The sequence below is a fragment of the Peromyscus californicus genome, unplaced genomic scaffold (genome assembly GCF_007827085.1).
Source record: "Peromyscus californicus insignis strain IS unplaced genomic scaffold, ASM782708v3 Scaffold_7__1_contigs__length_154581171, whole genome shotgun sequence".
Lineage (NCBI taxonomy): Eukaryota > Metazoa > Chordata > Mammalia > Rodentia > Cricetidae > Peromyscus > Peromyscus californicus.
The window spans coordinates 102,792,377-102,816,715 of NW_026294595.1; the positions used below are offsets into that span (position 1 = coordinate 102,792,377).

The 24,339-nt window shown below is 49.0% G+C and overlaps 1 protein-coding gene and 1 long non-coding RNA gene across 2 annotated transcripts in view; one reads left to right on the top strand and one right to left on the bottom strand.

Moving 5' to 3' along the window:
- The first annotated feature begins 946 nt into the window (after window positions 1–946).
- Window positions 947–1,468, top strand: LOC128102122 (translationally-controlled tumor protein-like). The gene has a single exon (XM_052725657.1). The coding sequence runs from the start codon at window positions 953–955 to the stop codon at window positions 1,466–1,468; it is 516 nt and encodes a 171-aa protein (XP_052581617.1). The 5' UTR covers window positions 947–952.
- An 11,569-nt stretch (window positions 1,469–13,037) lies between these two features.
- Window positions 13,038–24,339, bottom strand: part of LOC128102123 (uncharacterized) — a 104,649-nt gene continuing 93,347 nt past the window's right edge. The window contains exon 3 of the long non-coding RNA XR_008215325.1: window positions 13,038–14,157. This is a non-coding gene — a long non-coding RNA (uncharacterized LOC128102123). The remainder of the gene's footprint in view (window positions 14,158–24,339) is intronic.

The following is a 24,339-nucleotide window of genomic DNA, read 5'->3' on the forward strand; positions in this document are numbered from 1 at the left end:
AACTAGAACTGATATCAAATAACAGCGAGGCAGAGAGTCACGGTGTGTGTCGAGAGTCACAGTGGGCCTCTTACGCTGTTGGAAGCCCCATGCTGCCTGAAGTAGTGAGAAGAAATGATTATGTCACCCTGGACCAGATGTGCCTCTGCAGGGGCTGTGGCACCTGTCCACACATGGATGGGTGTCAGGTTCCAGAGAGTCCTGATTCAGCCTTCTAAAACAGCACATCTCTCCCTGGCAAGACCACTAGGAAGAAAACTAGAGTGTCCAGATGACTCGGGCCCTGAGGGGAGCTTCAAGGCTTCCAGTGAACAACAACCAGCAACATCCTGCCTTCCCCAGAGGCCCACTGAGAAGACTTCTGCCCCTGGGTGGGATTTAGGCTCCCTCCTCCATCCCTCTTTCTTTTTGTCACCCTCCTGAGTTAGTCCTTTGGTTGGAAGGTTTTCATGTAGGCCTACTGTAGTAACACTTCTGTCCAAAGCTGCAGGGACTAGCCACAGGGAACAGATGAGAGGAAGCCAGGTTGAAAATGTGATAGAATCGTAGGGCTGGAGAGAAGGCTTGGGAGTTAAGATTGCATACTGCTCTTCCAGAGGACCTGGATTTGGTTCCCAGTTGTGGGTGGCTCACAACTGTTTCTGACTCCAGCTCCAGGAGATCTGATGCCCTCTTCTGGCCTCCACAGGCACCTGCATTCAAGTGCATGAACACCGCCCTTCCTCTCTCCCTACCACCCTCTCAAAAAATAAATCCTTTACTTTTAAAAAATATGATGGAATGGAAAACTTATTACACAAAGAACGTGGATTTTTCTGAATGGAGAAGCAATTCCTACAGGTAAAACCATCTATAAGAACACCATCCCCTGTTGTCCCCCCCATACCCCATACCCCCCTGCGGGGGGGGCCACTCCAGCTGCACTGCGCTTGCTCTGTCCCCAGTCACCACCATGATCATCTACCGAGACCTCATCAGACATGACAAGCTGTTCTCCAACATCTACAAGATCTGGGAGATCGTGCACGGGCTGTGCCTGGAAGTGGAGGGCAAGATAGTCAGTAGGACAGAGGGTAACGTTGATGACTTGCTCATTGGTGGAAATGGTTCCGCTGAAGGCCCAGAGGGCGAAGGTACTGAAAACACTGTAGTTACCGGTGTGGATATTGTCGTGAACCACCACTTACAAGAAACCAGCTTCACAAGAGAGGCCTACAAAAAGTACTTCAAAGATGACATGAAATCACTCAAAGGCAAACTTGAACAGAAACCAGAAAGAGTAAAGCCTTTTATGACTGGGGCTGCAGAGCAAATTAAGCACATCCTTGCTAATTTCAAGGACTACCAGTCTTTTATTGGTGAAAACATGAATCCAGATGGCATGGTTGCTCTCCTGGACTACTGTGAAGATGGTGTGACTCCATACATGATTTTCTTTAAGGATGGCTTAGAAATAGAAAAATGTTAAAAAATTGGATCAGTCCCCTGTAACTATAACTGGCTGCTGCTTACCAACCATACAACACTAGGACTTAGGACAAAGGAGACTGATGTCACCTTGAGCTTTTATTTTGATCATGATTTATTTATTTAGAGTGGAGACATTGTTTTTATCTTTCCTTCCTTCCTTCCTTCCTTCCTTTCTTTCTTTCTTTCTTTCTTTCTTTTTAGAAAAAAAAACATGTCATGTAGGTTGTCTAAAAATAAAGTACATTTAAATTAAAAACAAAACAAAACAAAAACAACACCCCAAAAAACAAAAAAATGCCATTTCCCAGCCAGGTGGTAGTGGTGTACACCTTTAATCCCAGCACTTGGGAGGCAGAGGCAGGCAGACCTCAGTGAGTTCGAGGCCAGCCTGGTCTACAAAATGAGTTCCAGGACAGCCAGAACTGTTACACAGAGAAACTCTGTCTCAAAAAACCAAAAAAAAAAAAAAAAAAAAAAGCCATTTCCAATCTGGGGTTCTAAGCTTAGGCATTGCATGTAATTCCTCAAAAAGCACCCTTGTTCCCCAGAGAAGAACTGAGCACATCCATGGGCTGAGACCAGGTGTTATTTGGAGTCAATGAGCAGAGGCGGACTCTTTGGTAAATTACGGTAATGGGACAATGTGGGCTAGAAAGAAGAGTACAAACCACACATCCCACAGACAAAGCTGACACAGACCAAATACATAAGGCGAGAAATGAAGGAACTAGAAGAAAATACAGTTTCTCATTTTGTAGGGAGGAAAGTTTTTATATGGACACACACAAAAATGTAAAACTGGAAAGGGGAAAAACTGATGAAATTAGTTACATTTAAAAAATGAAGCTTTGGGCTGGGGAGATGGCTCCAGTCCAGCCTGAGGAGCAGAGCTCAGACCCGAAGCGTCCACATGTGTGTGGGTAGGTGAGGTAACCCGACTAATCTCAGCTTCAGGGACAAGCTGACTGGCTAGGCTGCCTGTGATGGAGAGATTGGGTTCAGAGAGAGACCTTGCCTCAGGAGAGCAATGGATGAGGGTTTCATTTAGCTCAGGACTTGAGAGGGTGGGGTCCATCACGGAGGGGAGAAATGGCAGAGGTCACAGACCACTGGGACTCCCTGCGTGTGAACAAACCAGGAGGCAGACAGCAGGAAATGCCAACAAATCTCTCTTCCTCCTTTCCCTCTTTTTATTCAGTCTGGCGTGGGATGGTGCCGCCTACAAACAGACTAGGTCTTCCGTCCTCAGTTAACCCTCTCTGGAATCACCTTCAGAGACACCTCAAATCCAGTCATGTTGACGCTGAAGGTTAATCAGTACAGTCCTCACAGCCAAACCTCCCATAAACACACGCAAACCCACCTGCAAAAGTTACTTAAAATCAATAGCTCAGACAACTGGCAAAATCCCTAGCTTAAAGGTTGTAATACATCAATTAGAAACAAACCACCAGCTGGGCGGTGGTGGCGCACGCCTTTAATCCCAGCACTCGGGAGGCAGAGCCAGGCGGATCTCTGTGAGTTCGAGGCCAGCCTGGACTACCAAGTGAGTTCCAGGAAAGGCGCAAAGCTACACAGAGAAACCCTGTCTCGAAAAACCAAAAACAAACAAACAAACAAACAAACAAACAAAAAGCCACCTAAGCATCTCATGCAAACACAGGCAAAGAGCAAGAGCTGACGGGATGTGCAGACAGAGGCTGGCATCTTAGATCACGTGGCCATCCTGGCACCCGAGGTGTAGAGACTGAAAGACAATATCATATGCATTTGAAGAGAGGCTTAACACCACCTAACGAACGGAAGCAAAAGACAACCGAGATCTAAACAAAGGTATCACCATTCACCTCCAGGACTGTCACATTTTCCTCACACGCTGTATCTGAAACATGTCTGGAAACTGCATCCCTGTGCCTGCTGCTGGCTTGTTAAACAGAGCATTTGTGCCAGAGCACGGTTTGACCGTCATCTATCAAAACTACAAAGGCTTCTCCCCTACCTGACCTACCTGAGAGTCCAGCCTCTGAGAACTCACAGAAAGGGATGCTCAAGCAGGTAGGAGCCATGGGCACCCATACAGCCCTTTAGGCTGCATCACTTGTGTTCACTGAAGACTAGACACAGCCTCGGATGTCTGACACTCTGCAACTGATTAATAAGAGTGCCACAGCACATCACCCTTCTTCATGTGAGGAACTAAAGTGTCCCACCTTGTGTGCGCCAAAAGTAGCTCCGTGGACTCCTGGGAAGTACCACAGCAGTGGAGGAAAGAAGGTTTGCCAGGGCCAGAGGCAGGGGCCAGCAAAGTGGCTCAGCGGATAAAGGTGCTTGCCACCAAAACCTGGGGATCTGAGTTCGAGGGCCCAGACCCATTTATAGGTGGAAGGAGAGAAATGACTTCACAAAGTTTTCCTCTGACCTCCACATGCGTGCTGTGGCATAGGAGCCCTTTCCCCATGTCTTTCACACACATACACACACACACACACACACACACACATTTCAAAATGACAGACAGAGGCAGGAGGGGCCGTTCTCTGCACATTGCTTTGGATCTTTTATTCGTACAGCGTGTACAGGTTATCTATTAAAACACATTTTAAGGGGCTGGAGAGATGGCTCAGAGGTTAAGAGCACTGGCTGCTCTTCCAGAGGTCCTGAGTTCCATTCCTAGCAACCACATGGTGGCTCACAACCATCTATAATGAGATCTGGTCCCTCTTCTGGGATGCAGGGACACATGCAGACAGAACACTGTACACATAATAAATATTTTTTTAAATACATTTTAAAATGTAAAACTTAGAGCCCATGCCCTTTTTCCTCAGTGGCAGGCAGATTCTAAAGGGAAGTAATTAAACATTCAAGCACATTCTATCCATGTAGACTTCTGGCGGGTCACACTGCCGGGTGAGTGCCTTCTCTGCTGTCCTGGCGGCACACCTTGGTCCTGTATTGACTAAGTACACACTCGCAATCCTGCAGCTCACTCTACATCCTCTTAGGGAGAAGCAGAGGAGAGTGTGGTGGTGAAACTTGAACTAACCCAAATGTGCCAGCTGCTCGGCCAGCCTCAGGACTTGGAGGTGTTAATTGATGATAAATGCGTTTATGACCAGGGCTCTTTTCACAGCTTGGGGTCACCTCATTCTACTTCTCGGTTCAGGTTAAAAATAAAACCCCCACCACTTGTCTTTCTTGCCCCACTCCAGTTAAAAACAGCACCCTCAGAGGCTGGGCTCCCGAGAGAGGATGAACTCACTGTGGGCCCAACAACTTTTGTCAGCCATTGTGGCTTTGTGCTCTGTTCCAGCACCGACACACTCAGCTGCTGGCCTCTGAATCTGCCTTGGGACTCCAGAGCACTTGTGTGTGACTGCTGTGTGCCAAGCAGGATGGGCTTGGCCCACCCTTTTTGGTTCCTCTAGCAGAAGACTAGAATGAAGACCAGAGACATTTGGGGGTTTCATGGAGGGGTCTGGCTGATCAAGCTTCCAGCTGTCATCCTGTGAAGGAGGTGGCAGCCTGGCTGTCGGGGGGGCCTGGCCAGCTGCCCGTGGGTGTCAACAGTAAATTCCCTTGCCCCTGGGCTCAAGCACTGGCTTTCCTGGCCTTCTAGTGCTAGCCTGTCGGTCACTGTTTGTTTCTTCCTTGTCCACCTTCCCTCGGGATCCTGCTGAGAGGCAGGTGGTCAGGAGACTGACTGAGAGCTGGGCTGTTCTGCTGCTGAGACCTGAGTAGCCAGGAGGCAGGAAAGCAGTAGAGGAAATTCCAGAGATGAACACACAAAAGGCTGTGGGGAAGACTTCGGCCTTTAGCCTACCTGAGCTTTGTTCAGCCAGGACAGCACACTCTGAAAAGCCCCCTTGCTCCCTTACACGGAAGAGGAGGGCACTAGGTTAATGACCCATAAAAGGTCAGCAGAGACCTCACCTCAGTCCCTGGGCCACAGGGGAGACATGGCCCACCTCCAGGTCTCCTGTGTCTCCACTTTAATAAACTTTCTCCATCCCTGTGACTATTTGTGTGTCTCTGTACAGTTCACTGTAAAGAGGAGAGACCCAAGAACCCGGACACTCCAGCATCTGCCCTCTAGACCCACATCAGCCAGCGACAGACACACAGATGCAATGTCTTGGTTACTGTTCTGTTGCTGTGATAAAATACCATGACCAAGGCAGTTTATAGAAGAAAGCTCTTTACTGGGATTATAGTTCTAGAGCCAGTGATGGCAGAACAGACACAGCAACAAGAAGAGCTGAGAGCTCACATCTTGATCTGCAAACAGGAAGCAGAGAGCACTCTGGAAATGGTGTGAGTCTTTTGAAGCCGCAAAGCTCATCACCCTCCACAGCACACCTCCTCCAACAAGGCCACACATCCTAATCCTTCCCAAACAGTTCCACCAAATGGGGACCCAATATACAAAATTAATCCTAAACAGTCACTCAAGACTTTTAAAAGACGAATTGCTCCATTGACACGGTAGTTCACGCTTTTAATCCCAGCGTTGAAGAGGCAGAGGCAGAGGGATCTCTGTGAGTTCGAGTAGTTCTACATAATGAGTTCCGGAAGAGTCGGGGGTACATAGTGAGAAAAGGGAAAAAAAGGGATGGAAAAAAGAATGAAAAAAGATGAGCTACTAACAAATTCTGAGAGGCCTGACCTGAGATGGTTCTAATGAGTCTACAAGCACGTTGTGTCCACTGGAGACTTTGTGTGTGGCTATTCATGTGGGGTGTGTGTGTGTGTGTGTGTGTGTGTGTGTGTGTGTGTGTGTGTTCACACTTACAAATGCATGTATAAACATGTCTGAGTGCCCTTGTGCTAACAAGTGTGCACACACTTGAACCCCAGGCAAATGAGAGAGAGCATCCCATGGCTGCTCATGTCTCTCCTAGTCTGCCTAGAGTCCTACTCTGTGACTGGACCAGTACTCCAACTTTTAGACAAAGGAAGACCAGGAGACAACAGCTGCCAGCTGTGTAAGACCAAACATCTGGGTGCCCAGAGTGGCCATCTGTCTGAAGCAGAGGTGTCACAGGTGTGGCAGATCCCTCGTGGACATGGAGACAGCTTCCCATTGTTCTGGGATTCTGTGGGCATACTGGATTCCCGACTCAGCATGGGCGTGGGGGTGGGGAGGTGGGCAGCTCATTGGCTTTGGCTGGGCAGAGAGCAGCTTCCAGCATTTCTGGTTAAGCCCAGAGGAAAGAGCGCTTTCTGAAAGGAAGGAGAGGCGGGGGAGGGGTGTTAAAGGGACCTGGGAGAAGCCTTAAGAAGCGTAGGCAGAAGTCAGAGTGCAGAACACTCAGCTCACGGAATTGTTTCTTTCCTGCAGGCTAAAGCTCATGGGCAGGTAGCCAGCAGCCACATTAGGATACGAAATGTAATCTGTTTATAATAAGTTTGCAAACTGCCCCTCATTGGTGCAGAGCATGTGGAGGGCATCACAGCCTATGGTGATGGGACCCTTGCCTGCGGTCCGCAGCAAGCTCACACAAGCCGGCAGGTCACTGTGTGTGGAGTCCAGCCTCCCGCACACCTCCTTGCTCAGCCATCTATATCCCTCTGGAGCAGATAAACACGTTACCAAAGACGACAGCTGGAGTGGCTGAGCGCCAACCCCAGCTGCCTCTCCCTCCACCGCGGCTGCCTGCCGGAGGGCAGCTACAGAAGCAAAGAAGCAAATTGACCCCTGCAGGTTGGGAGGCACCCCACAGGTCACACAGTCTCACTGATACAGGAAGTTGGGTCCCCTACACCAATATCCTTCTTCAGGGCCTGGCCCGAGTAAGGCGGCAGCCTGGGCAGCTGCTGGCCACCTCTGCCCCCGAAGGCATTGTTCTTCTGGTGTCTGTCCTTCCCGGTGCCACGGCATCTTGCTTTCCAGAACAATGGTGAGTGAAAACAGCAGCCAGGACTTATTAGGCATTTGCTGTGGGCCGATAGCGTCCAAACACTTCACGTGTTTGTCTTGGTGTACTTACCCAGCAAATCTCCAGGGAGCTGTTAGGCACCATTTTGTAAATGTGGAAATGGGAGTGTAGAGGGCTTCAACAATATGCCCAAACTCTCAGGGTCGGTCGGTCAGTTGAGTCTGGATTTGAGCCCAGGTGTTTCCAGCTCCAGAATCCAAGCAGCTATCATGCCCACCACCTTTCTCCCGCCCTGACCCCCTTTGCCTTCCATGTGGAGGTCCACAGCCTGAATCCTTCCTAGAATCCCAATCCCAGAACTGACACTGGACTGTCTCCTCCCCCATGTCTTTCTTAGAAACCAAGGAAAAGATTGATTCTAGAACCTTCTTCAGACCTCTTCAAACTGATCCCCAGAGAACATTCTTCCCCTCTATTCAAACAATAAACCTTGTAGCCAAAAGGAAGGGGGAAAGCAAGGGAATTGGAGCCACTCTGTGGTGGTATTGCGTTCCCCAAAATATTGTGCATGCTAATAAACTTATCTGGGGTCAGAGGACAGAACAGCCACTAGATATAGAGGCCAGAAAATGGTGGCACACACGCCTTTAATCCTATCATTCTGAAGGCAGAGATCCATCTGGATCTCTGTGAGTTCAAGGCCACACTGGAAACAGCCAGGCATGGTGACTCATGCCTTTAATCCCAGGAAGTGAGCCTTTAATCCCAGGAAGTGATGGCAGAAAGCAGAAAGGTATATAAAGCGTGGAAACCAGGAACTAGCCTGGTTAAGCTTTTAGGCTTTTAGCAGCCATTCAGCTGAGATTCATTCTGGATGAGGACTGAGAGGCATCCAGTCTGAGGAAATAGGATCAGCTGAGGAATTGGCAAGGTGAGGTAGCTGTGGCTTGTTCTGCTTCTCTGATCTTCCAGCATTCACCCCAATACCTGGCTCCAGATTTGTTTTTATTAATAAGAACTTTTAAGATTCGTGCAACAGTGCCCAAATCTAACTTACCATTCTGTGTTCACCTCTCACCAACTTCAGGCCACCCGCTGCTCATCCTTTCTAAATCTCCAGCGTCCCATCTAGAAGCAGAGAGTACTAACCCACCCACCACAGTGGTGGGGTTGCTGAGAGAACTAAATGAGATAAGCCAGACCTGGTGGTCCAGGCCTAGAATCCCAGCTACTCAGGAGGTGGCAGCAGGGGGCTCTTAGTAAGCTCAGGGCTTGCCTGGGCTACAGAGTGAGTTCGAGGTTAGCCTAGAAACTTAGTACTCTTCTCTATCAGAAAAAAAGTAAAAGGAGGATGGAGAGGCAGCTCCTGGGTCCTACAAAAAGTTAAATGGAATAAAACCTAAAGCATGGCTGGGTCCGCGTTTGCACATGACCTGCAGCTCTACTGAGGATGTGGTAACAAACGAGGTATAGCTCAGAGAACACTTGGGCTGATTAGCCATCACCAAGCTCTTAGTTACCGAAAGAGAACTTCCACAAGACCCCGCTCCAAGAGGAGATTTGGCCTACAGCACACAGACCTGAAGCTCTAGGGACCACATGTGGCTGTGTGTTTCTAACTCTACTGCTGTTTCTGGTGGGGGTGCCCCTGAAGAAGAGGTGTGGTGGAAAGGGGGGGCTGGAGAAATGCAGGGTGTGGCGGTACTGATGGAGAGGGCACATCCCTGTAAGCAGGCAATAAGACTCACCACGAAGCCTTGGTCAGAGGCTCTTTCCCTGGGCCTTGGGTCTGCCTCACCTTTCATGGAGGGTGTGTGAACCAACTCTCAGGTACACTGTTTTCCCAGGAATGAAGACATTTAAAGACACAGGCTCACAGGGAAAAAAATCCAGTGTCTTCCTCAAACCCAACACTCTCCAGGAGACCTCCCAGTCCTTCTCCCAATAGGTCTGCCGTCTATTCCTCACTCCAGTACTGAAAGGACATCTTGTCTACCACAAGGCTACCCGACACACTCTCTCCGTTCATCCAGCTTTACTAACCTTTGTAACACGTGTTGATGATGTCACTTGACCGCTCTTTGTTTATAATATTGTCTTTTACCACTTGTCAGCTGCTGTAGGAGAGATCTATATCTTCCCTCCCTGGTAAGAATCATCCCCAAAATGATTTCTAATTTAGAGAATAGGCTCACTAAATAGAGGCTGAGTGAAAAGAAAAAAATGAATGGATAAAGGAAGAAATTTACAAACTCAATGTGTTTTGTATTTTTGTTTTGTTTTGGTTTTGGTTTTGGTTTTTGGTTTTTCAAGACAGGGTTTCTCTGTGTAGCTTTGGAGCCTTTCCTGGATCTTGTTCCGTAGACCAGGCTGGCCTCGAACTCACAAAGATCCGCCTGCCTCTGCCTCCCAAGTGCTGGGATTAAAGGTGTGCGCCACCACCACCCGGCCTCAATGTGTGTTCTAGTGAGCTCTAAAAATTTTCTTTTTAGATTTAGTTATTTTGTGTGCACGAGTGTTTTGCCTGTATGAATGTACACCATGCGCCTGCCTGGTGCCTGCAGAAGTCAGAAGAGGGCATCAGATCTCCTGGAACTGGAGTTACAGACAGTTGTGAGCAACCATGTGGATGCTGGGAATTGAATCTGAGTCCTCTGCAAGAGCAACAAGTGCTTTTAAGCTCTGAGCCAACTCCAACCAACCAGGTTTTAATTGTCAACTTGACACAGCCTAGAGAGTCACCTGAGAAAGGAGTCTTAATTGAGGGATTGCCTAGACCATGGCCTGAGAGCATGCCTGTTGGGGGTTGACTTGCTAATTGGTGTTAGAGATCCCAGCCCACTATGGGTGCCATCATTCCCTGGGCCTGTGCTCCTGGGCTGTGTAAGGAAGCTAGCTGAGCATGAAGCTGAACGAGCCAGCAAACAGCATTCCTCAGGATTTCTGCTTCAAATTCCTGCTTGAGTTCCTGCCCTGACTTCCGTCAATGATAGACTGTGATCTGTAAGAGTAAGACAAATAAACCCTGCTTTTGGTCAGAGTGTTTTATCACAGCCACAGAACAAAACTAGGACAGCACGTCAGAAGTAAATAGTTTAATTTGAAACATTGTTATTACTTAACTGTATGTTTGGAGGAAAGCTTATGGAGATCACTTCGTTAAAATAAATCTTCTTTGCTCTATTCATAATAACCCAAGCTCAGAAACTACTCAGGTGTTCATCAGTAGGAATATGGTCAAGTTGTTGTGTGTCTATATACAACATACTAACAGACACTCAGCAACAGAAAGGCATGAATTATAAAACCTGAATAGACTCCAAACACAGCATGCTGAGAGAGGGGTCCAGGGATGAGTGCACAATTCCTATTTCCATTCATCACATGGCATTCTAGAGCAGCCAAAGCTAATCTAGGGTTGTTTTTTTTTTTTTTTAAAGAAAAGCAATGTTTGCATATACCCATAAGAAAGATGAAAGCTTCCAATTTCAGGAAGCTGGAGCAGATATTCATGTCCCTCCCTCCTGCTGAGCATCGCTAGGAAATCTGGATATTATTATGTAGGGAAAATACAAAAGGCTCTGGAAGGAGGAGAGAAGACAGACTAGCAACCTCCGGACCAGAGGAACACAGTGGCAGAGAGTTCTCTCTGTTCATTTGTCTCATATGGCATAGACGTAGAGCTGAAGAATGTGAATACCAGCAGACCGCCAGTCCAAACCTACTCTCTCTAAGACCCTAGGAAGGGGTGGCCTAGAAGACAGAGTCTTAGGCAATAGTGTTCTACTCCAGGCTCCACTCCAGAAACACACCCCACAAGCCCAGCCCATGGTAAACGCTAAGCGGGGGACCCAGCTTTTCACTGTCACCAGGGGAACTTCTCTGCTCACCCACCCCTCTCCAGGGTGGTACTGAAGAAGACTGAATAGAGGGCTGAGACCTTTCATCCGTGTCCAAGGGTAACAGGTTTCCCTGGTGTCAGGTGGACAGCATCAGGAGCCTAGACTTCTACCCACCAGGAATAAGGAGACTGTCTCTTTAGATGCCAGCAGAAGCTGGAATAGAACCTGGGCTTCCACCTACCTGGCTCTAATGAGCTGGTCCCCCCTTCCCAACCTCCCCTACGTGAGCTCTGTGCGCCACCACACTCAGCTCCATGTGACAAAAATTTAAAACGTCCATCATAAGTGAATGGAGCTCCGAGGACCTGTGGGGATAGAACCAAAGCCTGCCTCTTAGGGCACGGAGAGGGTTCTGAAAGAAGGGGGAGGGGCAGAATAAAAATACACAATGAAATATTGTCTCAAGTGTCCCCAAATTTAATAAGAAGACATTAGTTTACAGATCCAAAAATCTAGGCAACCAACTCATTTACAATAGTATCAAAAAATATAAAATATGGGCCAGTGAGATGGCCCATGAGATGACTGTGACATGGCCGTGAGTAAGGACACTTACTGCCAAGTCTGGCAATCTGAGTTCCATTTCTGGGGCCCAACCCACAGTGGAGACCCAACCAACCACACACACACACACACACACACACACACACACACACACGCACACGCACACGCGCGCGCACACACTGAATGTAATTTTTGAAAATAGAAAAAAGGAGAAATATTTAGGGCAAATGTGACAAAAGATGAAGACTGACGTGTATTGACAACCACAATGAGATGCCACAATGTACCCACGGGCTGGGGACAAACCAAAGCCAGCATCTAGACTAAGGGGACCCAGAGCAGAGGAACTTTTCTCCAAACCAAGGGGGTTCAGAACTAACAAAACCCCACTGTTCCCCTTTCCCAGGTCCCTCTCCACTGAGCCTGTGGGATGTCAGTTGTCAACTGCTGCCTCCAGCAAGAGCAAGCGATGCTCTCTGGAGAGCAGGAGAGGCTCCGGTTTAGAAATATCTACTGGACCATCCGCTGCTCAGTGCTCTGGGCTTCCTTTCCTCCTTTCGGCCGCTGGGAAGGGTGCACAATGCCTAATTGAAAGAGAGCTAGGAAACACCAGGCCCACACCATCAGCCATCTACTCCGAGAATCCTCAGAGGACCACACCTCTGACTACAGGCAGGGTCGGGTCGGGTGAGGCTAAATAGGATGCTGTGTCAGTGAGAAGCCAATACTCTGTGTCAGGAACCCTGAAGTTTTGTGTCTTTGGAGGCAACAGGGCTATGTATACATCCTCCAGGTGGGACAGTAGGGGAAGAGAGTCCCTAAAAAGTACTCTGCACCTTAACTGCGCAGGTTCCCATGGGAGACCCTGAACACCCAAGCCTATGTGAACTTTCTTTTTTTTAATTATTGTTATTATTATTATTTTAATTTGGAGCATCAGTTCATAAACAGAGCTGTTGGCCTAGAAGCCCTGTGTAAGCCCAGAGCTCCACTACATCAATTAGTGTTTTTAGCTTTGACTGGCTGGGATTCTAGCTAACAGACCAGGATGCAGGCTCATGGTGGCCTTGGCGAGCACATGGATCTACTCCAGAAGGGGCTAAACTGATTCAAGACACCTAGTTCAGCTACCTACAGAAGGTCAGTTCTCACTCTCCTCAAAGTTTACTTAAAATTAGAGAGAGGGGGAAGGAGAGAGAGAGAGAGAGAGAGAGAGAGAGAGAGAGAGAGAGAGAAGAAGGAGGAGGAGGAGGAGGAGGAGGAGGAGGAGGAGGAGGAGGAGGAGGAGGAGGAAGAGGAGAATGAAAAGAAAGACTCCAAAGATAGAAGTGTCCCCGGGGAGGAATATTACTAAAGATTCACAAATGGAACAATTTTCTAATAACAAAGTAAACATTATTAAATTGTCCTTGAAAGGTGGCAAATTGGTAGGAGAGTATTTTGTTATCCTTTTCAATGAACCTTGGCTGGAGGTGTGCAATAAAATGCACCCTGTGGGGGCTGGAGAGATGGCTTAGCAAGTAAGAGCACTGGCTACTCTTCCAGAGGACCTGGGTTCAAGTCCCAGCACTCACACGGCAGCTCACAACTGTCTGTAACTCCTGTTCCAAGGGATCCTATACCCTTACACAGATATACATGAAGGCAAAACACCAAAGCACATAAAATACAAATAAATAAATTTAAATGCACCCTGTAATAATATGTTATTTATTTCTGTGGCCTATCTCCCTGCCTACTTGCCTGGCTGGCTTTTCCTTCAGACCTGCAGGTGTTATCCATGCCCTTCCTCTGCTCTGTCTTCTCCGGACAGGGCCCAGAAAAAGGGAGATAGACCTTCCTCCCATGCCTGGGTGTTGGGACTCAGCCGTGCTGTGGGATATAAGTGGTGCATACTGGCCTGGAAGTCTCCTTCTGGGGATGAGAAAGGTGTTGAATGCTGCTGATCTGGGGGTCCCTTTCTCTCTTGCCCCTCACTTTGCTTGGCTATGAAATTAAAGATAGGGTTCAATATTTGTGAGTCATGTTTTAGCTGGGTTTTTAGTTTTCAAAATTGGTGTGTTGTAACACGTAAAAGTGACCATTTATTTGGGGGATGTGGGTACCAGGGTGTTTGTTTATTTTTTTCCATCTTGAAGATCTGCTGTCCCATCCAAAGAAAAGGCCCGTATGACACCTGGTCCCTGCCCACCGGTGGGAGTGAGAAGGGCGACTAGCTTTGTGGTGCTTCTTGCTCCCTTCGCTGTAGAAATCATCCAGAACCCACGATAAGGGCCTCCCCTCTTTGTTCAGAGCAGCTGCTGTTCGCCCAGTCCTTAGGTTTGCTGGTGGGGTGGGAGTCTCCTGGGTGAAGGCAGGTGAGTCCAGAATGACGTCACTTCCTGCCCCTGCAACCGTCCCACCTGCACCGAACAGAAAAGGACACCTGTGAGTAGAGAAACCACTCTCCGCTGCCCTTAAAAGTGAACCTGGTGAAGCAAACTCCACACTGGTCTCAGGTTTGACAAGAATGTATCACTAGAGAAAACCCACGGGGACATGGCCGCTCCTCACTTAAAAACAGCCAGGCTAAACTAAGTAACAACAACAACAACAACTGTTTCCCACACCGCTTGCCCAGCTCCTACCCCCAGGGTTCAGCCTGAGCCAGTTTCCATGCTTGAGTTATTAGCTTATGAAAATAGGCACAAAAGGGGGGAAACGCACGGACCCCCGGCTGCATTACTGCTCATCGCCATGGCTGAGTGGGTTCCAGCACAAAGGCGTGTTATCCTGCCTGCCACTTCTCAGTTGTGAACAAAATGCAGCTCGCTAATGGGTTCTGCCTCATCTACCTTTCTGTAATCATTATGTGGCCATTCTCTGTAATTTATCCTGTTTTTTTTTTTTTTTTTCACAAAGAATGTGTGCTTTACTCAGGCACACACATGTCTTGTAAGTCCCCTTCATTTGTGGCTGGAAAGAAAGGTCACGAAGCTGCCAGTCACTTGGGGTAATGCACCCATTATGCTGATCTTGGCAATATTTGGAAATAGTAATGGATGGCCGTGAATAGATTCTCAAAACCTGGTGAACTGGGACAGCGATGTAAGTGATAAAGGGGATCTAGAAGCAGTCAAGAGAAGACGGAATGAGGGGGAGTTTTCCACCCATCCCAGACTGGCCTCTGCTTGGGTATCATGATGGACCACATCTCCCCGAGCCAGTTGGAGACACCTGCTCATGGGCTCAATGGTTTCAAGTTCCCTACTTGATCTCCTCTACCACCAGCTTTAGCCTACATTTCGGCGGTTTCTGACTTGTGCTCAGAAGTGCTACTTCAGGGCTGGAGGATGGTTCAGTGGATAAAGTCCTTGCTACTCAAGCATAATAATCTGACTGCAGATCTCCAGAATCCCCACGAAAAGCCAGGTGTTGCCATGGAAGGAACCCAATGCTGAACTCTGGACCTTATAGGTGCATAGATAAGTGCATGCAAGCACTGGCATACATATACCATGTGTACATGAATGCACACACACACTTTTTTTTCCCCTGAGACAGGGTTTCTGTGTATAGCCCTGGCTGTCCTGGAACTCAGAGATCCACCTGCTTCTGCCTTCTGACTGCATGTACCACCACACCCAGCCACAAACTTCTGTTTGAAAGAAGACCTATCCTATGCTAGCATGAGCCAAGTGTATAAAGGAATTGAGTGGCATCATGCTTCTGGAAACTCCAAAACTGATTGTAGAAATCAAGGCCTGTCAATGTTTATTTTGGGGGGGGAGGGGAGCAGCCAGAATCGCCAGTGAAGAACACATTAGGCAAAAACTTGAGACTAACGACACTGGGAAAGCTGGGCCACACGGAAGGTTTCCCAAAACCAAGTCTGATGCGCTAAGCCACTGGTGACACGGGCTGGTTGGGCACCTCGCAAGCTGGTAGGTACCCTTAGAGCAGCCAGAGAGGAGCCAGCGAAGCCCCCTCCCTCCATCAGGACAGCGGAATTCTCCACCAGATTCTTTCCCAGCCAGCTCCGCAGCTATCTGGAGGTTGGTATAAGAGCAAGCGTGTCCTTTCATCTTCCCGGAAGTGCTAATGAATGCTTTGAGTTTTGTTCTTTCCCCCTCATTAAGACAAATGAGTTCTCTTCTGCCCTCAGGAAGCACTCTCCTTCCTGCCCTGCAGCTCTCAAAGCTCTCTCTAAGGGACCCTGTCTTGTCAGGTGGCCTAAGGGCCTACCTTACCTAGTTCAGACTCAGCCTCAGGGCCTCTCCGTACTGCTCATGGCTCTTGGAACCCATGGCCCACTGCCCTGGGACCCACCAACATGTTTGAGGTTCTCTCAACTCTGGAAGTCCTGGCAGGCACTACAAAACACAAGCACATTTCATTTCCATGCCAGTGTCCTGGAGAGGCTGCCAGCTTCGATAGAATTTAGGAAGACAGCACCCCCAAAGGATCTTTAGAGACTGTGCAGCCAAACCCTGTTCACCTTAACTTTGAGTCAAAATCTCTCACTGGCCTTGAACTCACCAAGGGAGCGACAGGGATCTGCCTGTGTCTGCCTCCCCAGAACCCGGCCTTTATCTAGGTGGGTGCTCATGTGACAAGTACTTTAGCTCCCCAGCCCTGAAACAAAGCAAAGTGATGTGTGTAGACCCACATTGTCAGGGTAGTGGACTAAGGCTGGAAACAGTGTCCCTTCACTCTGCTGGCCCACTGTCCACACCATCCCTACCTAAGGCCTCCATTTCCCCTTCCCAGTGCTAGCGCAGAGCCACCAGATGCCACTGACCAGAGGACAACATGAACTCTGCTTTACCCAGAGTCCGCTGAAGGTAGAAAACAGGGCCCTCATGCAGCTGCAAGAGAATGGCAGGCCCCTGGAACACAGCTCTGTGCTCCAGAGTCACAGTGACCAGTGAGGACACATCACAGACGGCCCGATATGCCTGCAAGACCTAGGAGGTTGCTAAACTGTCAGAGGAGAAGAGTGAGGGTCACCTGAGGACAGTTCTTGGGGATTCAAACCTGAGCAAGCATAACCCACCTTTCCTCACCCCACTTGAGTTATGACCAATGTGAGCACCAGGCCACACCTTACTCAACCATCTCTAAGTGATGGTGGATATAACCAGCTTGACAGCTAGAGCCCCCTGAGAGACAAGCCTCTGCATGATGCCGGTGAGGGATTCTCACTGAGGTGCGAAGATGCCCCTTAACTGTAGGGAGCCCCCTGCCATGGGCTGGGGGCTTGAGTTGAATAACAGAAAGAAGACAAGCTGAGCATCAGCACTCATCACCCTCAGCTTCCTGAGTGAGTATGCAATGTGACCAGTCACTTCAAGCTCCTTCAGCCAGCCCTTCCCCCCCCAGAATGGACTGTACCCTCAAACTGTAAGCAAAAACAAAAACAAAAATAAAGCCCACCCTCCCTTAAATTACTGCTTGTCACGTGTTTGGCCCTAACAGCCAGAAAAGTCAGTAATGCTGGTGGCTATATTGATGAGTTCCTTTCTTCAGCTGTAATCTGATCATGTTTAGCTGGTTCCAGATAAACAGATCTAAGTGTATTTTCAGCAGACATCTCTGGAGTGTTAGCTACCTTCCCACCACTGTGCAACACAGTCTCCAGGCTTCTACTTCACTTGCAAAATGGAGACTCTCTAGCCAATGAGCAGAACCTGTCCACTCCCCTCCTCTCAGCCCCTGACAGCTGCCACTCTACATCTCCACAGGAATTTAACTGCTCTAAGTACTACTTCATGTAAGTAGAGTCAGACGGTATGTTCTTTCACGTGTAGCTAATTTTCATTAACTGCATCTGGACTCAACTAAAACCCCAGCTGCTGGGCACTCCTGTGTGGCGAAGAACTTTCTCAAGCCTCGGGTCAGAGGATCTGTAGTTCTCGGCGGAAGGCTGGCACAGGTGCAGGAGACTAGAGTGTTTGGCTCGCCACCACCACCCCATCCCACCACCAGCCAACACCGTCCACCAAACATCTCCTCTGTTCTCATGGTCTCATGCGCCAGATTGCTATTTGGAAACCATTGGCAAACTCAGGCTGCACAGAACCCAGAAATGTGTGATACCCACTTCAATAGTTATGTTTTTTTAATTCTTTCCCTCTTCAAGGAAGGGGAGAGAGAGCTAAGACTGTTGATGGAAAAACACACTTCCATGGATCAGCACTGGGTAGCCATGTGCACATCTGTTCTTAACAGGTTTCAGCTGAAAATATACCTAGATCTGTTTATATGGAACCAGCTAACCATGATAAGATTACAACTTGGAGCTAACATGGAGTTAGGAGCGGGGGGAGGGAGGGGAAGGAAAAACCCATCCACACTCCGTCTGTGTATTCGCTCCTCACACTTTACCACAGACGCGTTGACTGGGCCGGATTTGCTGAGAATTTGAAAAGCCAGAATGGCTCAAGATTAGTTACAGACAAACTCAAGATGTTCCCACAGCCTTTCTGCAGCACAGCCTCCCGCTCACCTCCCGTGTGAGCCTGAAAAGAGACTGCACCTGGGAAGTCACTTGAATTTGAGGAGTTCTGGCCCAGGAGAGAGACAGTGTGCTAGCTACTCACATGGAGAGCACACAGCACACCTTAAGAAACGACTCAAAAAAAAAAAAAAATGGGGGAGAAAGATTTCCTTTGAGTCAAGGTTACAGCTAGCTCATAATTGACTTGCTCTGTTGGTTGTTAAGTCTGTGGTGAGAGCATCACGTGGTAGTGGGAGCATGTGGCTGACACCTCTTGGCAGACAGGAGGGAGAGGTGGGAGAGAGCAGGGAGTTCCCTTCGCTTCCCACTAACAGCATCAAAATTCTGTACCCATCAGAATTACACTCATGGATTAGGTCAGAACCCTCAATCATCCAATAACTTCTCAATGATTGGATCCACCAGCTGGGACCCAAGACTTTACCATGGAGACGTCTCGGGAAGACATTTCACATCCAAACCATTACAGACACCAAAGCCTCCCAGAGGAAGGGCAGGCATGTGCTAAGGCCTCTTTCTGCTGGCTCTGTGCTCTCTCAGGGAGGGGTCTTTTGACCTTGAACCTACAGCTTTGCTCCAAAGCCACACTGTCCTCAGCTCCAGCACAGAGCTGAGCAAACTGCCTGGGGTGATTTCTTAGAGTCCTGGTTCTCTAGGGGAAAGACTTTCCCTTCCACCAGACCATCCCTGGAGGTGAGGCCGAGATTTACATGCTCACAGGGCCCAGCAGAAACCGAAGGAATAAGGACTAGTGGACAGCTAATAATGGCTTCAGCAGGCTAACACTGGGGAGGAAATAGACCCCAGAGACCCAGCTTTTCTGAATTTTCTCAGGGATAGTAATCACTGGATTTTTACATGATGACTCCAGTATTGAAGGCAAATTAAAACCGTGGCCCTCCTGTGGCCTGTGAGCCCTGTGGGTCCTTTGGTGTCTCCACAAGTGGGAGGAAGGGACTGCATTGGCTTTGCCTGCTCCAGGCTCTGCCCACCAGGATTCCCATCTCCCAGTGCTGGAAGGCCCATCTTGGGCAAAAGGTGTCACAGTCTAGTACCCTTCACCATTTTCCCTCTGAATGTCACCAGAGTCCATATCTTGACTCCATGCTTGAAATATACATCCATCTGCAGACATCTACCCGTAATTTATTTCTAAAAATTAATATCAGTCTATAAAATGCACCACAGGACACAGGAATAACAGTCACATAGCCTCAGAAACAATCAGCTGAAATTGACATCTGAAAACGTACCTCCCCCCCTGCACTCACGCATGCACTCCCCCCCCCCCCCCGAGGGGGGGGCTGTGATTGGTAAGGGCTTCATTCCTGATGAGCCTCATGCTGAGAGCACTCACCTCATATAATTCATCAAAAATCACTTCTTTTAATAAGCAGCCCACAGGAAAACAATTACTGATGTCAGTTTCATTATACTGGAAGTTCTAGAACAAAGAACATATCGCCCATAACTCTGTGACCTGTTAGATGATACTAGATTTTAATTAAAAACCATTAATATGCTCAATTGATGGCAGGGAGGGTACTGCTCCAAGGCTTCAGAAAGAAACTGGGAAGGCAAAATATGGCCGACAGGTTGTCTCGAGGACCTGTGCAATGTGCCTTAACATTTGTCTTCTGTGGCTTTTGGTCTGAGGCTTTCAGTCCGGTTTGCTTTTGAAGACAAGTCTTTGCTGTGAGGCCCTGGCTGGGCCCAAACTGACAGCGATCGTCCTGTCCTGCCTCTGCCTTCCAGGAGCTGACATTACAGGTAGGTAGCAGCACCATGTGCGGACACTTTAGTTGGGGTGAAGTAGAATCCAAGCTGTGACTATCCACAGAAGGTGGGGTGGGGGGACTCAGGGAAGGAGTTTTCTTTCCCTCTGAGGACCCCAACAGCACATACTTGAAAGAGGACCCACAGTTAAAACCCCACACCTCCCCTGGTGGCTACTGCCCCAGGTTGTACAAGACAGGCCCTTGAAAGGAAGCTTTTGCTTTTTTTTTTTTTTTTTTTTTTTTTTTTCTGAGCAAGAAACTTGACACTATTTCCAGGCGATTAACTTAAGAAAGCCTTCTGCAGTGAGGCTAAGAAATGGAAACAGTCTTCTTAAAGCAGTAGGTTAACAACATAACCACAGGCAAGGATGTCCAAGTCACCCCCACCAATTCTAAGAGCACTGGCTTCTGAAGGGATGCGTTAACAGAATAGGAACACCAAAGTGCTCCAAGCCTGTTGACACATGGCTTCAGGAATGGACTTCTACAGCAGGTGACTGTCCCACACCCTCTCTGGACAAGCCTCTAAGTCATGCTGTGTCAGAGCAGGCCCAAAGTTCTGTGAAAGAGTGGACACTTTGCCCCAGCCACAGAGCACTGAACTGTGACCAGGACCTCTGGGGAAGACACCGGCTTCTGTCCAAGGAGGAAGTAGCTGCCTGGGTCTTGGGAGCCCACAAGAACCAGCTTTACGCCTGGGGCAGAGAGTATATACAGGGTGCTAAGTGAGGCCTGCCACATGTTCTGAAGGAACATCTTGGGATGCAGAGTGTCAGCGCCAGAGCGTGGGAGCTGAGGCAATTGCTTCTGTCCTGAGTGGGGTTGGGGTGGCCTAGGGGCAGGCTACCGAGTTAGCCACGGGCTAGCAGAGTGCCGCCTCCACTTCCTCCAAGGAAGAGAGCAGAATGCAGTCTGAGCCCAGGCCCCAGCTGCTGAGGCTGGACAAGGCCAGTGTAAGGTAGTGAGCACAGCTGGGACCTTGGGAAGATGCTTGCCGTACACAGGGAAGAGGTAGGTTTGGGTTTTAAGACAGATAGGAGGGCTGGAGTGATAACTCAGAACATAAAGTAAGTTCAGTTCTCAGAACACAGAGTATAAAAAGGCTGGCTCAAATGATGCTTGCTTGTAACCTCAGCACGGGGAGGGAAAGACAGATGGGTCCCAGGGCTCACTGGCCGGCCAGCCTGGCCTACTTGGTCAATAAGAGACCTTGTCTCAAAACAAAACAAAACAACAAAAACACAAGATGATTAGTGTCTAAGGAATGATCCCTGAAGTTGTCCTCTGCCTTCCACATACACAGGTACACACACACACACACACACACACACACACACACACACACACACACGCCACACCGTATTAAAAAAGAAAGAAAGAAAGAAAAAAGAAAAGAAAAGAAGTCACCATTGGGTCCCGAGCTGGAAAGGGATGTAGTTGGCGCGCACTTCCCAAAGACCAGGTTTGACTACATGATGTCCAAGCTCATGTGTTCCTGGTTATACCTTTAGACACCGGGTCGGTGGACCACTCCCTTGTCCCACCCCTATCTTCCACACTGTGTCAAGGTCAGTGGATAAACCATGGAGGCCCCTGGCTCACAACAGGTACCCAGGCAGGATAGGTTGGTATTACTCTTTCTGGGAAAATAGGTGCAACTCCACTGAGGAGCAGTACATAATGAACATCCAGTATCTTGAAAATAGCATGGTGATTCCAGATTCCAAAGGGAAACTGACAGAGGACCCCCACAGGGAAATCCACTGTATCCCCAAAATGAAGCAGGTGAGCCACATTGGAACACTGACCTCAAGCCAAGACCCCTCCCCAGACATTGGGATGGCAGGTAGCGGGGCCCCAGAAGAGGTCAAGTGTGCACTTTTGAGACAGTGTGGCTCCTGGACATCGTGCCACCTCAGTCCTCACCCATGTGGGAAGGTGGTGGTGATATCTAGGGAAGCTGAGTCTTGCCTATGTGCCCTTCCCCCTGGCTGGGAGGGCTTCCTGGAGAAGAAGGCATGCCAAGGCTGGGTAAAAATGGACAGCAGGACTCATGGGGCAGGGTTCACTGTGCCCTACTTGGGCTGGGGCACATGACTAGTTTTCTCTGAGGCAGCACATTTTCCATTCTAAAAATAGCCCACGATGACCCAAGACATCTTCCCCTCCCAAGGAGTCCCATGGTTCTGTTGTTGTTTTCCCAGAATTTTTGTGATTTCTGAAAGCCATGAACAATGAGACCATTATGGCTGTCACTGCCTGTCCGATGATCCCCCAGACACAACAACCTGAGGACCAATATTCAACCCTTCATTGAAAGAAGAACTTGAACAGGGGTGCTGTTGAAAGGATCAGCCGCCACCCGCCACTCCCCTCCCCGCCCCTCCATGCACACAGGTTGACAGCAGGACGTGTCTATGAACCCTGAGGGTTTGGGCCTCTGCCTAGGCCTGAGCTAGCCACAGCTGGAGGAGCTTTTAACAGGACACCGGATTTCTGTCTGCCCTGAAAACCTCCCCACCTCGATTTTGGTGGTATTTCTGGGATGTTTAGGACACAATCCTTTTGAAGAGGAGGCACCCACTACGGGTCCGGTGACTCCTGGGATCCGAGTTCCTTGACTGCCTGTTTGCAAGCAAGGGGCTATTTTTACGTATCTGAGTGGGGCCCTACTAATTGCTGCACGAGCCCTTCTAGGGAAGTTCACATTTTCCCCCTGGCCAGCTGTTAACTCCAACAGCGCCAACAGGGCACTGGGTGTGGGGGTGGGGGAACTTTGTGATTTGCTTATGAGACACACGAAAGGGTTTACGGCTCTAAAGGGTTAACAGCTGCAGACAAGACAGTCATATTGAGTTATACATGGCAAAGGGTGATCGGTGGGTGAGCAATGCAGACGAGCAAAAGAAAAAAACGTAAAAGGGGGAAGATAGGAAAAAGAAAACCGCAAGGACATACACCATCCTCCCACCCCCCAACCCGCCGCCCCGTCCACCCCCACCCTCGCGCAGAACATTCTATGTACAGGCCACAGATTGGAGCGAAGTTAAATTTGGCTCACAGGAATACAGGAAAGAAAGAAAACAGATCAAGTTACACAGAATCCTATTCAGATTTGGGCTTGGGCCTCAGCACACAATGCCCGGCTAAAGAGAACAAGGCCACGGTGTGTTGTGGAAAGCTCACCCCCACCAGCTTCGCTTTCTCTGTAGTCATCTGCTGGCCTGGCCCTGGGCTGCAGGCTAATTCCCTGCTCTGCAGGTGGAGACAGATAAAACAAACCAAAATGGTGTAATGGGCTGCAGGAAGCCTTTCTTCAGAACTTGATCAGCCTCCAGAAAGGAAACATGCATGGACTTTTCTCCGGACAGCAATCTGTTTTCTTAGGGTGCAGAGAGAGGCCTGGTGGCCAGGGTAAATAAGGCAACCGGTGGCAGGATTTTTGGCAGGCTGAGTTGCGCAGGAAGTTCGAAAAGACCGCTTCCTACGCTCTGATTCCAACCAAAAGTGAGCTGTCAATCTTGCAGAATGGAGGTACTTGGAAAGCCCCAGCCAGGAAAGAGAGGCTGTAAGGGGGAAACCTGAGTCACAGGTGCGTGCCTGGAATCCTCCCCAGCTCCCTCCGGCTGGTTCACCTGGCTAGAACCCAGTCCCAGAAGCTGGATTCTACAAGTTCACTAACTGGCGCCAAGCAGGGCTGCTGGGATTAAAAAAAAAAAAAACCTCAAAAAAAACCTCCAGGTAGATGTTGGCTGCTCCTGTGAGCAGCTGGGCAGGCTGGCTGGGAAAATCAAATTGGCCGAGTGACCCCTGCATGTAAAGCCAGCCATGAGATGGTCAGGTGTGTTTTAAACAGTAGAGGTCAGACTTTTCAGCAGACACTCAGGATGCAACGTGGAGAGGAGAGGCCCACCAGTGCTTCCCAGGGAGGGCGGCATGATGGCCTGAGAATAAGGCCCCATATTGCTGTGGTGTGGGGTCTTTTCAAAGCCGTTCTATCTTATTCTATTTGAGTTTCTCCTGACCCTAGGTGGGCCAGACAGGAAGACTATAGTTCTCATTGTACAGTGGAAGATGCCCAATTAGGCTTCCCTTTGCCTCAGAGAACATTGCCTAGGCTCTGGACAGCACATGCCAGGTCAGGCTGGGTGGCACAAGGTCCTCCTACCTGGGTGTACATCACAGTCGCCAGCCTTCATCAGCTGGTGCCAACTGCTCTCCTAAGAATGTTGCCTTTAGGGACTGGAGAGATGGCTCAGCAGTTAAGAACACTGACTGTTCTTCCAGATGACCCAGGTTCAATTCCC

Bases quoted from the DNA above. Each gene is read 5' to 3' on its own strand.
- LOC128102122 (XM_052725657.1), top strand. From the start codon at position 953: ATGATCATCTACCGAGACCTCATCAGACATGACAAGCTGTTCTCCAAC.